This window comes from Xiphias gladius, chromosome 22 (assembly GCF_016859285.1).
Source record: "Xiphias gladius isolate SHS-SW01 ecotype Sanya breed wild chromosome 22, ASM1685928v1, whole genome shotgun sequence".
Lineage (NCBI taxonomy): Eukaryota > Metazoa > Chordata > Actinopteri > Istiophoriformes > Xiphiidae > Xiphias > Xiphias gladius.
This window is the reverse complement of record NC_053421.1, coordinates 20,732,036-20,749,772: the sequence shown is the minus strand read 5'-3', so window position 1 is coordinate 20,749,772 and position 17,737 is coordinate 20,732,036. Positions and strand designations below refer to the sequence as shown.

At 41.1% G+C, this 17,737-nt stretch overlaps 2 protein-coding genes across 2 annotated transcripts; one reads left to right on the top strand and one right to left on the bottom strand.

Annotated features, from left to right (window-relative positions):
- Window positions 1-1,060: 1,060 nt before the first annotated feature.
- Window positions 1,061-3,124, bottom strand: LOC120784003 (adenosine receptor A1-like). Its single transcript, XM_040117412.1, has 2 exons — window positions 2,760-3,124; window positions 1,061-1,904 (listed from the first exon to the last, which is right to left on the bottom strand). Exons 1-2 carry the CDS (start codon window positions 3,122-3,124, stop codon window positions 1,061-1,063), a joined length of 1,209 nt encoding a protein of 402 aa, XP_039973346.1.
- Window positions 3,125-5,976: 2,852 nt separating this feature from the next.
- Window positions 5,977-11,263, top strand: rps19 (ribosomal protein S19). Its single transcript, XM_040118777.1, has 6 exons — window positions 5,977-6,042; window positions 6,820-6,890; window positions 7,105-7,205; window positions 8,113-8,296; window positions 8,997-9,051; window positions 11,211-11,263. Exons 1-6 carry the CDS (start codon window positions 5,992-5,994, stop codon window positions 11,238-11,240), a joined length of 492 nt encoding a protein of 163 aa, XP_039974711.1. The 5' UTR covers window positions 5,977-5,991; the 3' UTR covers window positions 11,241-11,263.
- The last annotated feature ends 6,474 nt before the right edge of the window (window positions 11,264-17,737 follow it).

The window sequence follows — 17,737 nt, the reverse complement described above, 5'->3', positions numbered from 1 at the left end:
GGGCAGAAAGAACAATTGAATGGGCAGCCGCACCAGGGAAGCTGGGGAAATCTTTTTTTTTCCCCCCCTTTACTAGATTTCTGTATCAATAATGTGTTCCAGTCAGGGATTTCTTTGTAGTGATGGAAGACACACTGTACCCATATGCCGTGTATTCTCTGAGTACATAGAGAGGAGATGGAAAGCAGGGAAAGACATGATGACTGGGAAAATAAATGAAAAACAGACACATAATCCGTAGAAAGAGCTGGAAAATGATCAACTAAAAAAGAGCAAGCAAGACATCTAAAGTCTGAGAGGAAGGGAGAGAAAGAGCATGTCTATGAACACAAGAAACAGAAGAAGACGAAGAGAGATGGCATGTTGAATGCCATGGCATTGTTCCATGCAGAAAGATAGATTTCTCCTTTTTTCTCCATCAGTGATTTTTTACACCAACACGGTTCAAGATGAACAATCCAATTAGTTTGAGCAAGGCCCTTTTATTACAAGAGAGCTTTCACATTATATTTACAAGCTTAATCAAAACAGCCATGCAGATTGTGTCATAACCAGGTTAATTATGTTTTCCCTACAATGCTGCATCCTCTCTGGACCACTATGTTATTACTGAATGTTTAATTAAACGCTGTCATTCATATATCTACATTACTGGTGGTTGGCTTAGTAGAGACTTAAATTCGGCTTAGAATAAGACCCATAGGAAGAGCAGTCAAAGAAAACAGACATCTGTGATCAGGATACTTGTCATCATCTGGAGACTTAATTTTCTCACTGACATTTGGTGTGGGACCTGATAATTAACTGTCCTTTTCATTTGCAAGTTATTCATAACGTCTGTGCACAACGTTGCTGATTAGTTAAAAAGCCAACAACAAACAGGAATACGGTATATTTATTCTTCTTTAGTCCAAAAGCCATTTGTTTCAACACTAGATATTTCTTATGCAGCCGAGACATCAAAGGAACATTGTTCTAAGAAGATTATTTAGTTTGGTTTTAGTCGATGAAAATCTTCACATTGAAAACAACCGTTCACATTTTCCATTGTATCAAGAATTCAGACCTCTGGGCATACTTTGGCTTTAATGGAGTGTTTGGCTGAAGACCATGGAGCTGCCTGCACTGCTTCACACAGGGTCAAATGGACAGATTTTCCTCTGGACGGGGCTACTGCAGGTGGAAGGTTGGGAAGAGAAAGAGGAAAGGTTGCCCGCTCTTTCCCCACTTGTTTCCTAGGAGGAGTGAAGAGAATCTGGGGCACAAGACTGTACAGCTGGAAGAGAAACAGGGCAACTGCATGAACCCAGGCAGGAAGATTGGCGCTAGGGGTGAAAAGCAAGAGAGCATGGATGATGTGGACAGGCAGGCACAACAGAACTAAAAGGGAGAGAGACAGAGCCAGGGAACGGACCCGGCACGAGTCATGTTTAGGAGGGTTTGCATGACTAAAAGGAGTCTTCCTGGGCTTCATGCATAGTAGGTCAAGATAAATGGCCAGCAGGCAAAGCAAGGGGAGAACGAACACTGTCATCCCATAAACATAGACTAGAAACTGGGGACTGAGAATAGTGTCAGGGGCGCACACTCCCCAGTGGCTGCTGTGAATCTCAGCGTAGGTGAAGTTGTGCATGTCCTCCACATAAAATTTGGACAGGAAGCCTCCATAAGGAAGGTACTTCCCAATGATTTTGCGGTCATGATGGTACTTAGGGGGCAGGGAAGGGGTAAAGTTGGGTAAAGAGGTCGTCCAGTTGCCACCCAGCCCGAGGCCCGTACCACCACTTCTCCAGGTGTCGAGGAAATCCAAGCCGATGAACTGCGCAAAGGAAGACAGGACAGATCCCACCCAGCACAGCAGGACCACACAAAGAGCTCGCTGACGGGTCACCACTGAGGAGTACCTGGCACCCAAAGACATGAGGATGTGGAAATATTTAAAATGAGTTTATACTGGAACTGCTCTCTAGTGCTTTGAATTATAGAAAGAAATTAATGTCAGTAGCTTAACGTTCCTGCAGTTCTAAACTACCGTCACACTCATATCTCAACAAAAACAAAAACAAAATACAAAATGACTCAGCTTTTGGAAGAGATCTGCTCTAAGATCTGTATTATCTAATAGATGTGAGGGAGCTTCTTAATTGACTGCAGGTAATTGTTTTTTCAAAACAGATCTGAGTAAAATGCACAAAAATCCCATCTTACTTACATTAGCTGAGTAACTGGTTGGTACAAAGCAACTGAAGGCCATTAAAAAAAGACATAATATTGACTCTCTTCCGCTGAAATACTGGATTTGTAGGTCACTGTGAATTAAACATCTAAGATCCTCAGAGCTTATTGATATTTACCCACCTGATTCACAAATGAAAACAGCCTGTTTTAATGTAACAGTTTCCATACAATGGCACATCTTGACATGTTTGCTGTTTTCTTCTACCCTTGTATTTATTTCCTTCCATTACTGCTTAAGGCGCACTTGAGAGTGTTGGTTGACTCTTGCCACCCACATAATCATCTGTCTCCCACACACGTACAAGAAGGTATTAGAGCACTGTATGTAATCTTAATTTACAGAAGCTGATGCTTTTTTTATATTTCTGAGAAAACATCTTTTTGTGCCCTCCTTAAGTATTTAATTGATATTTATTTTAACCATGTTAATGTATGACAGACACTTTTCCACTTTAACTCACTCTGAGGATGTGTATACTTATTCTACTGCTTAAACAGATTTAACCATCTTCTAGGCTCACCTGTCTGCTAAGTGATGCTGCAGGTGGGTGTCCAGTGTAAGCAGCATGAACAGGAACATGGTAAACTGCCTGACCAGCAGGGGGCTACACACCATGGTTATGCAGGTGTACAGACACTGGGGGGTTCGCAGGTTGAGTAACACAGTTACAGGAACTTCCACTGCACCCCCTATAGCCCCCACCCAGCCCAGGCAAAGTCGAAGACAGCATGAGACGCTCCCGGGTTGGGGTCCGGCACCCTGGGTTCCCTCCTTTATGTGCGCGGTATGGCTGCCACTGACTGCCATACACAATCTCACACTCACCACTATAACAGATACAGATAGGATACACTGGCACAGGGAGTACAGCCATGTGAATTCCATGTCTGGGGGAAATTAAAAAAAAAAAGAGACAGAGAGTGATAAAGCAAAGAATATATCTGACTACAGTTCAAAAAGTCATTACTGATGATGGGAAAGAGAAAAAATTTAAGAAAAATGTATCAATGCTTATGCAAATACAGTCTCATTCACTCCCAACCTAGTTGCCTAAACTGCCCTATTTCCCCACGTGGCCCTTTTAGCAAAGACTGCCGCTGCAACGTTGACTTGCATTGCCAAAGGAAGGGTCAATCATAGGTAGGCAAAGAATAGAAGGAATACATTAGAGAATGGAGTGACAAAGGGTGGAGGAAATTTCGAGGTTAAGCATAAGGGTGCTGGTCAGAATAACAACAATAACAGTCAGCAAGAGAGAGAGAAAGTAGAGATGTGGAAGTCTTGAGAATGCGATGCAAGTTTGTGCTAGGGGCAGGGAGATGGGCAGGGAGAGAGTAGATATTTTGTTAGGTATTGGAGAGCTGTAAACGTGCCTGGAGAATGAAAAGGTCAGGCCAGACCAGACTTGACAGAATTTCTCCACTGAGGATGTGAGCACCATGCAAACAGAGAGCAACAAGGACCAAGCTGGGTGGCAACATATTGTTAACACTCTCTTCTCTCTCCTCTTTTTCCGTTCTTTGTTTTTTCCTCTCTTCTCCCTCTGGCCCACCATGCATCATTCCCACACTCATACTCGCTGAAACACAAATAGACCTAGACATTTATGCGTAAATACATGAACACTGACTCACATAAGCGCACACAGCCCCGATGAGTAATTTTCAGCAAATGTATTCAAAAATGATTGGCAGCTAATTTTAGTGCATTTTCAAACAATAGTCTCACATAAGGCAGAGTGGATGAATATTTAAATAGCAGATTTGCAACAGCAATATGCCACCTGTCCATTCCACGTAATTAGTTTGACCTTTTCAGAGCATTTGGTGTTAGTCGTCACTTTTCCATAATAATCACGACTGGCTGAAATAACGTCTTTATACTGATTCATAATCACTTTACACAGTTGTCTCCTGTCTCACCACTTGAAGGGGCCTCAGCAAAATTGATTTACTGAAGTAATTAATGGAGTTTAATCCACCTTGTGTGAGCTTTCAATTCGAACTGGTGGCTGGTCACTTCCAGTGTAATTAATTGCCTTAATTAATCAATTAAGCTCTTTGACGCAACATTCAAGCTATAGGGCCAAACCTTTCAGCATGGTCACTGCCATTCAGAGAAAAAGTCAGCGAGTGCCTGGATGTTGATATAATGTCAAAGAAGTAAATTAGGATAAAAAGGTAGAGTTACCTGTTGTGAAGCCCTGCGATGACACAGATAGTTTATACAAAGCTCTATAAGCTGTCCTCTGTATGACTTGGCTGCCTTTTTATTTCCCTCCAGGATCTCTATCTCTCACCTCTCACTCTGAACTGTCTGCCCCGACTGACAGAGTAAACCTGATTGATAAACCTATGCTTATCCACCTGTCTTCTATCTCTCTCTCTCATGTCTCTGCAAACATATCAATTGTGTCAATGTTGGAACTTGGCTGCTCTTTCCATCTGCAATGTGCAAAGGGCAACACCACCTCCACCAGCCAGTGTAATATGTAAATAAGGCACATACAAACACAAATGGACATATGTGAGCATGGACACACACCACACACACACAGAAATAAGGTTTATTCTTCATTTTTTTAATATAACAAATACTTTTCTCACTCAGATTTTCTTTAATTCTTCCGATTTTCTCTTAATTTGAGAGAGACAAAGGAAAATAAATTGTAGCTCTTAACTCTGAAGGTAATGTACTTTTTAATGGTGTGGGCATGAGCTGGGGTGATAAAGATGAATAGAGGTATCAAAGATACATTTTACACAGTCATATCTAAAGGGCATTGTTCGTTGAGACAAAATAAACACACGTCAGTGTATATTGCACTATATTGCTGAGATACCTACAAAAAGGGAAGGCCTTAACTCGCCTGTAGGCTTGTACTTCACACTATCCATTTAATTCTTGTGATCTTAGACAGTTCATTCAATAATACATACTACTCTCCAGCAAATGGAGAAATCCTGTAGAGCTCTAATGACAACCAAGAGACAAAGCCTTGAGCTACTCCTCTGAAAATTTGTTGAAAAATTAGTTTTGTGTGCTCAAAATGTTTGCTTTAGTTTCTACATGCAAATGAGCTTCATTGAACTGTAGGGCTGACTGTTATGGCTGGAAAATATGCCTATATTTCCAAAAAAAATCACCCAAGCATATCAGTTAATCTACAAATCATTCTGCCACTGTCTGCCAAAAGGGCCAAGCACCAAGCTTCAGGCAGAGGCACACTGAGCCCAATGGAGGGGGCTCTGTTTCACACAAAAAAAAGAAAACACAATCAAAATACAAATCAATAACAGAGATTAGCAAAGTAGTTTAGCCTGCTCCAATTTTAAAATACAGCTAGTATGTCAGTTGGTTAATTGTGGAAGCGGAGACTCTGGGGAAGGCAGGGTAAAAACAGACAACAGAAGTAGAATCACAATGAACCAACGTTTGTGCCCGTAGTTTAAAGGTATATTTCTTGTAGCACCAGACTGTATCAGAACAATCTTTTATTTTACCTCTCTTGTTTATTTACATGTTCATATTCACAGCTCCGGTTTTGATTGTCAAAGGTGAGAATAAAGTAAATGGTGTATTTCGGCGTATAGGGAAAACCCGTACACTGAGAAGACTGTCCAGCAAATTATTATCTCTGCTTCTATTTGGCTTCCGTTCTATTATATTATAATGTGACTGCGATGAGCGTCATCGGTGGAAAAAACAACGTCCCGATCTCGCGTAATGGAACGAGATTTGCCCGTTTTAACATGGGTTGGAAACCCCATTCCACCCTCTTCCCTTCGCTGTCCACAAGCAAGGTAAGGCGCTATTCTTACTTTCCAGGTTATGTGACACTAAATTGCTTCTAAAATGTAGAATTTACTTGCAAAATGTATTCCGGTGGGATATGACATATAGATTAACAAAGTGGCTGAGTTTTGCGTGAGGTCAGTGGACGTATTTATTAGTTTTTAGAAAGATTTCACTTGAATGCTGCGCTCATACTAACGGTCTCAGTTATGGCTGCCCCCATGCTACCTCGTTGAGGCCTGCTAGCTAGTGGCTAGCTGTCCCGGTGTTGCTTAATATTTAATGCTGAAATATAAAATAAAAATGCTTATTTGCAAAAAAAATTGCTGATAGGTTATTGGGATCATAATGAATTGTCTGTTTTGAAATGGTAAGGGTTCTGCAATAGAGCTTGTCCTGAGACGGGTCCGCTAGCCAGTTAAAAAGCGTTTAATACTCGCTGCGGGGAAAGCTAATGCCGGCTGAAAGCGTGCAGCCGAGAGCCCTTACACATGTATCTGCCCTAAATTTTTGTGTTGTTAAATTGACAATTCATTCTTAGTGTAACCACATCACATCTCGAGTTAAACTGAGAGGGTCAGTCGTGCCCTCATATCCTAGTCGAAGCAGTTAATGTCGTTAATCCACAGTTATGTTCTGTGTTTCGTTGGGTCACATCATTTTTGACGGTCAATTGACTAAAGTCTGAAGTATATTAAACAGTGTTTTCATGAGTGCAACCTAGCGTATTCCGTGTGTATGTCAGTGGATGTGTTGAAAGTAACCTTAGTGTACTTTTTATCCAGATGCCAGGTGTCACAGTGAAAGACGTCAACCAGCAGGAGTTTGTCCGTGCCCTGGCGGCCTTCCTGAAGAAGTGAGTATTTTGTTTTGAGTATTTGTGAGTGAGTATTTCTGATCTTGGCATTACAGTGAATTAACTTGCCCCCCCCAATCCTCTCCTGTTTTACACAGTTTATTAGCAATGCTAATAAACTGTGTAATACTGATGCACCTAATGGCACATGCAAACAAAATATAGATATGGGGGTCTGGTTTACATCATGCTTACACCTCTCTCCTTTCCCCAGGTCAGGAAAGCTGAAGGTGCCGGACTGGGTGGACCTTGTCAAGCTGGGTAAGCACAAGGAGCTGGCACCCAGTGACGAGAACTGGTTTTACATCAGAGCCGGTGAGTCAGAATATTTATGTTCATTCTGGGTTTTAACTGGTCATGATGTGTCTTTGACAAAAGAAGAGAATTTTTTAATATTCCAAGCTTGTTGGAATATCTACATTGAAGGTTTAATACTGAATACAGAGTAATTCAACCACATGCTCATGTGTGATGTTGCTGCTGTCCCCCTGAAGGATCCATGCATTTTACATCACTAGCGGGATGTATAGATGTTTGTAGATTTTATATGGTAGTGGAGGCTGTCATATATGCAGTGTGGGTTTAATTGGCTTCATAAAGACAAACAGAAAACCGTGTTATGCTCTGATATCCAATTGAATTTGCTTGTACAGTGGCATATGGAATGTTTTGTAAGAATAACGAGTGATTGATTTGTAAAGAACATTCCTTGGTTTAAGGGTTCATCCTCATTATCCAAACCGTGGTGATATCTAGTCGTGCGAGTTGTTTTAGTTTTGTTGACTTAAGTTTTCTGATGTCCGCCATTGAGACTTACCTTATGACTGCTTTTGCCCGAATACGAGGGCCTGTATTCCCACAATATTTTTGCAATTAGACCTTCAAATGGGGCTTGAAAAGCAAAGAAAGGGGAAGAGGGGGTAACTTTATCTGGGCGTTTGCTTTAATTTTTCAAAATGTGTAAGACTAAGACTGTTTCTTTAATCCTACATTTTAACAGATTAAACTCTCAATGCTTAGTGACGATGTAGAACTCATTCACTTTTGAACTGACCTCAATGCTGTGTTAATAAAATATTAAACAGAACTGCTTTATTATCTTGATGTCTTAATGAGACCACAAACCCACGTATCCACACATCTGAATTTTATCATGTTGAGAGCGAATCCCCAAGGTAATGCATCAAAACGGATGCTGACACCATCTCTAATGCTCCCTCAGCTTCCACAGTCCGCCACTTGTACCTCCGTGGAGGGGCTGGTGTTGGCTCCATGACCAAGATCTATGGAGGTCGCAACAGGAACGGTGTGTGCCCTGCCCACTACAGTGTAGGATCCAAGAACGTGGCTCGTAAGGTGCTGCAGGCCCTGGAGCTGCTCAAGATGATTGAGAAGGATCCCAACGGGTGAGTATCTTATTTGTTATATCAATCAGGTTTTGAAAGCATTGAAAGCAAGACATTTTTGTTTTGAATGGCGCTATTTGTTCTCAAAACACAAGTGCAGTATGAAGAGGTTCTGTATATCTTTATCCTGAAGCTTGTTTGTATTATGTATTATCTATATGTATTATCTTGGTACCTGCAGTCAATGCTGACTGGGGGGGGGGCTGAGTAGTTCACACACCCACTACACACATACTTACTTGTTCATGCTCCGTCGCACTTAGTCTTCAGTTTCCCCACCTGCAGGACGGTGATATGAAACAGACCCACCAGTGTGATGCTGGATAACTGTGAAACCTCTAAATGCACAGGCTAGAATTTTGCTGTGTAAGCCTCCAATAAAGATGTAATCAGTCTGGAACGATAGGACTAATTGATTGGCTTGGTTTTTATTCATTTCAAGTTGGCAAGAAAATGAAATTCCATTTTGAATTGGCCTTTGCTTCGTGGTTGATGATGAGAGATTTTTGCCCACGTGTACGGATGGAGAATTGATCAGTCACTTTCCCTGGCTGTAATACTGTGGTCAATGTGGCGTAAAGTAGTTATTGAAGACTTAAGCATTTTTTCTAGTGATTTTTGACCAAGTTATGTAGATTGATGTATTCTATTGTGTTCCCTCATTTTCCTGCTTTGATTTTTGCTGTTCTCTTTCCCTCAGTGGTCGCAGACTAACCTCCCAGGGAACCAGAGACCTGGACAGAATTGCTGGCCAGGTGAGAAACTAATTTGTCTTACACACATGTAACTTGATTATTTCAAGACTTGGATTTTAGTAAACGTAAAAGCATATTTACATAACTATTTCAATAATCCGAGTTGTGTAGTACCTGGGTTTTTTTTAGAGATCTGAGTACCATCTACTGTTGAGAGGATCAACTGATGCAGTGTACTGATCTTATTACATATAACTGACTAATTACCAAAGAAACTTATGGATGTGACACTTACTACAATATGTGCACTTCCTCGTACAGTAGTGTGCCTTCAACATTTTAATATGGTGTACTCCATAGCCCTTGGTACAGAAGAGGCCTAGCAGACAAACTGAAAAATTAAGTTTGACAGAAAACAATGTAGGGCTGCAGAAACAAGGTCTAACAGATATTTTTACTTGGTGGAAGATGTTTATTACACAAGGGAAATGTCAAAGTATGAGTGTTTGTTGTATCTGACACACAATCTATTTGCTAGTGTTACATATGAGCACTAATGAGCAATATTTGCACTGATACTGTTGGCTATGTTTGCCTGTAATTCTTTTACAAGTTAACACACATTATTATGCTTGTGATTGTAGGTCTAACATGAAACCTATTTGCTATCCCGTTAAACACCTTCACTGTGTCTCACTGCTTTGTATTCGATTAAGCTCGGTGATCCATGTAAAGAATCGGCAGTCACAGTACAGAGAAGATTTAAGAGATTAACCCAGGCCTGCAGGTTATAGGTAGCTTGATTATGGTTTTGGTAAATATGTAAACATGTTAGTTGCTGTAGGTCCATTTCCTAAATGCAGCTGAGGTCTGCGTCATAGTGGTATAGACCCCTTTCATCTGGCAGCCATAAACAACACTGCTGGTTGATGACTGAATCCCACCAGCCCCCCTCCCTTGGCACCTCTAGTTCTTTCTACTGTCTAAGGAAGGAAAACACACAGGGTAGTGGACTTCACAACACTTTCAAGGGTAACCATTGTACTGAAGAACTGTAGTATATGCTGAACTGTGGTCTAACCCACTGCTAGAATTTAAAAGCTCTAGTATCATGTTCCCCAGCTATTGATTGAATGTCATCACAACCTAATGCTGGCCAGGCAAAGGTTGGTTTCTGTGACTGACTGTGTATGATACATTTTGCCATTTTATGTGATATGCAGACATATTTGGTGTGGTGCCTTAAGCGTATGTGATCACAGAAATATCATCCCTTTGCTTTGACGCGACGCGACACCTTGTCTGTTAAGGTTGTACGTGGCTCCAGTGTAACTTCAGCAAGGCTTTTTACTGCACTTGTCCTTGGGCAAATTTTCCTCTTCGAGCCGAGTGAGTTGTGTCTTCTGTGGCACATGACTGGAATTTTTTGTTTGCCTTTTACTAAAAAACAAATCACTGTTGGGCCTTGTCAAAAATCAGGAGAGAGGCAGCAGTGTAGTGATAATCCAAGGGTAAAGGGGGTAAACATGAGGAGGGAATTTCATGCTTGGCAAGTCCGCCGTATGGCACCAGTTTTCTCCTTGTTTACTCATGCTAATGAGCAGTATGCAGATGAGCAGACCTGCGCCCGGCCGGCCCCGCCTGCCTGCTGTACAAAACTGGCAGGAAGCATGTGGCTCGGCTACCTCCTCACGAATCCCCCTTGTGTGATTTAGTTTCTGATGGCTTTTAAAGAGATCAATGCTTTTCCCTTGAAAGTGAGGTTCCGGCCATGTATTGTCAGTAAACTAGGGTATTTTTGGCAGCAACTGGAAGACAGTCTTGTTTCCAAACTATTCACTCAGAGGTCCCCATTAAAATCTTACTTTGATAGTATCTTAGTCCCTTAAGTTGCACATTTTCTATTGAATAAAAATATTGTACGGGTTATAATGTGGGAAGAAATTTAAAAGTAAACACTAAACCAATAGATTATTAAGCTGATGGGAAGTTTCATTTGATTGTGATTAAATAATACCAGTTTAAATAGTTGGAATAATTTGCAGCAGCCATGGCAGCATGATGAAACCATTAAAATACCTTTTTTCACCCTAACAAGTATTTGAATCATGATTTGAAGACAACACAAGTTTTCAAAGGTGTTGCAACACCTTGTCTGCTCCAAGACTTATCTTATGAATATGCTTCATGGTGTTTTGTTTTTTTGTGTGTTTCCACAGGTTGCAGCTGCAAACAAGAAATCTGTTTAATAAATCTTTTTTGGAGAAAGTCATATCCTGTGTGCTTCTTTGTTTTTAACCTATGTGAATGATCATAATCAACCTGAGGACGATAATGGTGCACTCAGTATTTTTGAAGTACTGTGTGTACCTTTTCTGACTAAGAAATTACTTGAAAAGGTCTTTTGGATCATATTTCACTGGCCCTGTTCAAGTTTTCAGACACTTGGGTTGACAAGGGAGATATATTGAAAAAGTGGGATAATTGACCTGACGATTATGAACACTTCAAACTGAGCTTCCTTTATTAAAAAAAAACAATGCATGAATAAATCCCTAGCTGATTTTCGTCTTCTGGTTTAAATGTCATTTAGTCTAAAAGGCAGTGAATTATCATTAGTTGTAGTGTTTTCAGAACCCCACATCTTCCAACCAGCAAAAGCTCACTACAGGGTGCAGTTCCGTCAAGCAGCTTGAAAATGCTTCCCTGGAACTTTTCCATCAGTGAGCCGATACAGCTCTCATCGATGGCCAAACACACTCCTCTGTCACAATAGCACTTATGCGTCCATATTAATCTTTTGTTCTTGCCGCTGTTTTCACATAACCGACGTAGTTTGCATAGAGTGATCCACGATACCATGACAACTAAGGGAAAGTGTTCAGTTAATAAAGGCAGATGATTACAGTTTCATAAGCAGCACAGTTGACTGTTCAATAGCTGGTAAGGGATGATGTCATGATTTAGCAGTTTCATTCAGGGCCACAGTGCCATCTAGAGATCCAGACAGCTAACAGTTTCTTACCTGGTTATCAATGTTAACGGCGTGGAATACAAAAATGTATCGTTACTATTTTACACTATTACTGCCCAGAAAACTGGGACATCTGGTAAAAAGTGTATCAAGATATTAAACCTGTAGTCATTTTTTGTGTGTGGGGATGATGGGTTGCTGAGTAAAAGCAGGCCTGGAATGCCACTTCAGGTATGCAAAATGTGTCTTATTGAAGCACCTCAAACAGTGGATGTGACTTAATGGCTGAATGTAAAAACGATTCCTCTAAAATGTATGAATTTTGAATTTACTTGATTTTCAGTTTGGGGTAGTTTATGTAATGTTGAATTTTTCTGTGGAAATACACTTACTTGCACATTCTGTTAAACAAAGCTCAGTCAACGCCAGCATTCGACTGCTTTAATTTGGCGGTCCTTCTGAATTCCTGCAGAGGGTGCCAAAGCCTATAGAATATCTATCGTGGCTATATGTGCACTGGTGGGTGATTATCTCAGTGGTGCCCTCACTGTAGCATTGATTAATCTAATATCACCAGCCTGTTTTGAAAGGAGTAGTATAACAGTCAAACTTGATTTAAATAGATGCACCATTTTTTTTTTTTAACTGAATTTCCTGTGTTAAGGGTTCAGTGAAATAGTTTTTAAAGGTTACTTGATTTATCAGTATTTTTTTTCAATTTTTTTAATAAAATGTTTAAATGCTAACTGCATAATATACCACACTCCTCAAATTTCTCTCATTGAAAAAGCTCTAGTAGCTTTCCACAGACAAATGTAGTACTCAGGCCCAGTTGACTGTAAAATATTCAAAGTATATTTAAATTCTCTTTTCATTTTGGGCCAGTGGAGCTTCATGTGCTGGCTTTTTTCGTCTCTCAGCCTTGAGGCAACAAAATTGCAAGCACAATCAAATGAGAAGGAGGGGAAAGTGCGGCGCAGTGTTCATGTATCTATGTCCCCTTTGAGAGAAAAAACGGATAGCTTTTATATTTTTAACTCAATTCATGTCCAGATTTGAACAACCAGAAGGTATTGTTTGCTGACAGAGCCGAGCTGTTGTAAACAGCCTGCTGTGCCCATTGTGTGTGTGAGTGAGCTTATTTTTGGTCCTGCGTTTGCGAGATATCGTGTGTCATAGATCCCTGGACAGTGAGCCTGCTGTGTTTGCCAGTCTGCCATCCACTGTATCTGTGTGTGTACAGTACACACAACGCAGTGCACATCGATTGAGCACACGGCTGTCTCTTCTTTTTCATAATGTCAATCATCATAAACAATTATTCTGCACGTCTCTTAGGAAATATTAATCTCTTGTCTCTATACAGTCTCTCATTCTCTGCCACTCATCTCCTCCATCTCCCTGTCTCTCCTCCATCCACCCACTCTCCTGTTTTCATTCGAAGACCAGCTGTTCCTTAACACCTGAACCCATCCACCCCCCTACCCCCCGGCCCATCCCTTTCTCCCTCCCCCTCTCTCCCCTTCATGATCCCTCTGTTTCTTCCACCCATGTAATTTGGGAGAGAGAGAAGGAAAAACATGTCCTTAAGTGGCAGAGAGAAATATGCGGAGTTCACCAGTAGAGTTCTACCATGTTTCTTCACTTGCTGCTGTTCAACTGCGTAGTGAGTGCATGCTCACATATGTGCGCTTTGTGCCTCCTTATTCGTTGATAATGTGCGTCCCCATGGCAATTTCAGCTCCAGTCAGTCAACTTATTTGTGCACTTACGTTATAGTGTCCAGTGTAATTATCAGCAGGTTTCACTGTAGCAATTACTGCTATAGAACAATAACAAATGCCCGCCTAAGTCTGTCATACCATGTGTGTGTGGAGGTGGTTGCACCTACTCGTTCTCCCAATTCTTTGGCAGCTCAGTTTGATCGCAGTGAGAATGGATGCAGACCTGCCTCTCACCTCCTCGGGGCTGGTAACAGCAGATAACTAAGAAATGTGTCTGCTGCACAAGTCTCTCTAAAATAGAAGCACTATCAGTAGGGCTGCTACACATAACCACACATTATCAACCCACAGCTTCATACCCTGTGGCGTGTTTTCTTTTAAAGAAAAGACATACCTCAGAAAGTTTTCCATCATTACCCATCTCTGGCATGTTGAGTCAATAGTGGTTTCTTGGGAAAGCCGACACGGATCCCGTAGAATACGAGGCTGGCTCAGCCAAGATAACAACAGCCCCTTATTCTAAGCGCCATACGAAGGCCACTGGCCATGCTTGAGGTTTTTGAAGACGTTTCACCTCTCATTTGAAAGGCTTCAGTTTTGAAATACCATGACCTGGATGACTGAGAATCTTCACAGACAACAGCCCTTTGTGTTGCACAACACAATGCTTTTCTCATTAACTACATTACTTTCTTATCAAAGGCATGTTCTTTTTGTTCCGTTCAGTTTTTGTGGACTTCCAAAACCTAATTCCGATTCAGTTTTTTGTCTGGGTTTAAGAAAATATATTTACTGATCATAGTAAACTTGGGTATATAGTTCTATCCTTCTCCATGCAGTGGCTTCAGAAAGTATTTAGACCCTTCACTTTTTACACACTTTATTGTGCTTTGTATTCAATTTTTTTGCCCCTCAATCTACACTCAGTAACCTATAATGACAAAGTAAAAACATGCTTTTAGAAAGTTTAGATAACTTATCAAAAAATGAAATCTCTCATTTACAGAAGTACTTAGACCCTTAATTTTTTTGTAGGAGCCCGTTTGGCAGCAATTACAGATTTGAGTCATCTTGGGTAAGTCTCTACAAGCTTTGCACAACAGGATTGGGCAGTTTATTGCATTCTTCTTGGCAGATCCTCTCAAGACCCATAAGACTGGATAGGAAGCATTGTGAAAAGCCATCCTCAGGTCTCTCCACAAATGTTCTATTGAGTTTAAGTCTATTATTGAGGCCACTGTTCTCCTGGTAACACTCAAAGCTTTAGAAATGGTTTTGATACCCTTGTCCTGATCTACGCCGCACCACAAATTTATCAGAAGTCTACAGAGTTCCTTGGATTTCACGGCATGGGTTTTGTTCTGACATGCATTATGAATTGTGGGACCTTACATTCACGGGTGTGTGCCTCTTTCTAAACTATGTCCAATCAATTTAATTTGCAACAGGTGAACTCCATTCAAGTTCTACAGACACCTCAAGGATAATTAAAGCAAACAGGGATGCACCTGACCACGATTTTGAGTGCCACATCAAAGTGTCTGAATTTTGTAAATGAGAGAGTTCAGTTTTTGAATTTTAATACATTTGCAAAATTAAAAAAAAAAAAAAATCACTTGATCATTATGGGTTACTGAGAGTACTTTCTCCTATTAAACAAGCCAGTGGTTGAACCAACACGGCAGACTTGATGTAGAGGCCACATACGGTTTGTTTGGTGCCGTGTGCCTTGGGTCAGCCTTGGTCTGCAAGAGTGTGTTTATAGAAATTAGTCTGAGGCCAAGTAGGTCAGTGTTTTTTTTGTAGTGAGCTGAGCCGCTGCCTTCTGCATTTCACGTCTGTGAGCGAGACAACTCCACAGCTACGATAAGTCTTGCATACAACCTTATCTGTCCCAGTGGGTGTGTAAAAGCTGACTGATTGATGGGTTTGGTATTTTTTTTGTGTGAGGGGAGGAAATAATAAGTTTGACCTTATTGACTTCCCGGATAGTTTAAGGGTTTTATATACATCTGTCTGTTGTATGTGTGCCGCTGCTCTTCCGTGTGCTGTCAGCTCTAATCCTTCATCCTGTGTTTGGCCTAAGAGCAGGTGGTGTAAACATGTAACATGCCGCTCAGCCTGCCTGGCACCATGGAGCACTGTAGCACTGCCCCACAGCAGGTGTGTATATATGAGAGTGTGTGTGTAGGCAAAACACTTACCATGTATCGCTGACTTTTGGGTCTCTGTTAGCTTTGTGTGTGTGTGTGTGTCTCCTTAGTTTGTGAGTCTCAATCCCCTCCACCTGTCACAGAGGGTGGGGTGCAAAGGCAGGATGGTGGGGCGCAGAACAGATGCTGTCTACAAAGCCAGCCGAACTGACTGAAGTGTGTGTTTGCGTGTGCCCGTTCCTGTGCGTGTGCCTGTGTGTGCACAGCCCATATCTTTTCTATGTCGTGGCCCGGCTTGCGCGTGCGTGCACACATCCAGATCAGAGCTTTCAAGTCATTCATACTTTGATGCTGCGACCCTGCGCTTTCTTCAGCACAGAATGAGAGTGAAAGAGGGAGACAGATAGACACCAGTGTGACACTGAATGGCTGTGGAGATAGTTGACACTGACAGACTGAGATAGTAGGAAGTGTGCATGTGTGCAGCTCTGTGCTTCATCATTTCTCTATCTCTCTCACTGTATCCCCCTAGCTTTCTGTATGTCTGTGGGAGGTAGGGGAAATCTCCAAAGAAATGACAGGCAGAGGTGTCAGAAACCGACTAAGCCATGTATGAACTTAACCAACAGAGCAGGCTCACATAGCTTCCCAGACTCAGTGTCTAAAAACCTAGATTTCTCGTTACCCATAGCCCTCATGGGTCTCTTTCCTGTGTTAAACTGAATAAATATTTTCAAGGTTTAGTGCATGCATGAGATGATAGTTGATATCCTCATCATTTACAATGGTAAAGCTGATGGTTGAGCTATCCTTGCACTCCACGGTCTTTTGCTGAGTTTCATTTCGTGTTGGATTTACTATTAAAAACACAAGGACTTCGCTTCAGGCTCTTGGTAGCGACAAGTTGAAACAGAATTGATTCTATCGTCAAAAATCTCCAAACAAAGATTATTTGAAGTAATAGAATCTAATGAAATATCCAAATTGAATTTAAAAAAATCCCATTGATCAGTTGTAATCACAGTCAATCATGTCTCCTGCCCTTTACTTGATTTTAAAATAAAGAACAGTTTCCTATGAGATAAAAGCTTGACAGCTTTAAGTTGTAGCAATGAGATGTTATTCCTCAGATATGACAAATACACTAGTATGGACTGACCCAAACAAATTGCCTTTTTTTCGCAGAGCTTAGTCCAGTTTTTGAGATAAAAGAAGTTTCAGTTAAACAAGTAAACTTTTCCCAAGTTCTCATACCTATTCCTTACTCTGTTTTCTCTCAATCCATGCCCCCGTTCTCCTCTAACTCCCTCCTCCAATCTAAACAATCCCTCAGACTCTCACTTCATCGCTCTAATGATCTTTCTCATTCAACCTTTCTATTGTATGCCCGTGTTCCCCCATTCCTGCTATCTTCTTTCGCCTATTCCCTTTTATTCTTTATCCCTTACTACCATTACTACCCCTTCCCCCAGCTTTACCATGCCTTATCAGGGCCTTCAGCTTCCTGCATTGCCATTGTTTCACGCTTTGCCGCTGCTAAAAAGGTTCTATGCTTTCTCCAAATCCCTGCACCTCTTTAATCATATCAGTTGTGGAATCCAATCACATATTGTTATTTTGAGTGAAAAGTTAAGTGATCTTTGCATGAACATTTTTCACATAATCAAAGAATGCAGACTGTAGTTTGATGGGAATGGTTTTCATTAATGCATGAACAGTAAAACATGGGAAGCAAGCAAAAATGAAACGTTGTAGATTTGCTAATGTCACTAGTAAAATGTTTTGTTTTTAAAAAAACCTTTCTGAGACAATCAAATGTCTCAGAAATTACTTTCTTACCTTTTAAGTAAAGAAAAAGAAGCTGGCATTGCTGTGTCTGATAAAATTGCTGCAGA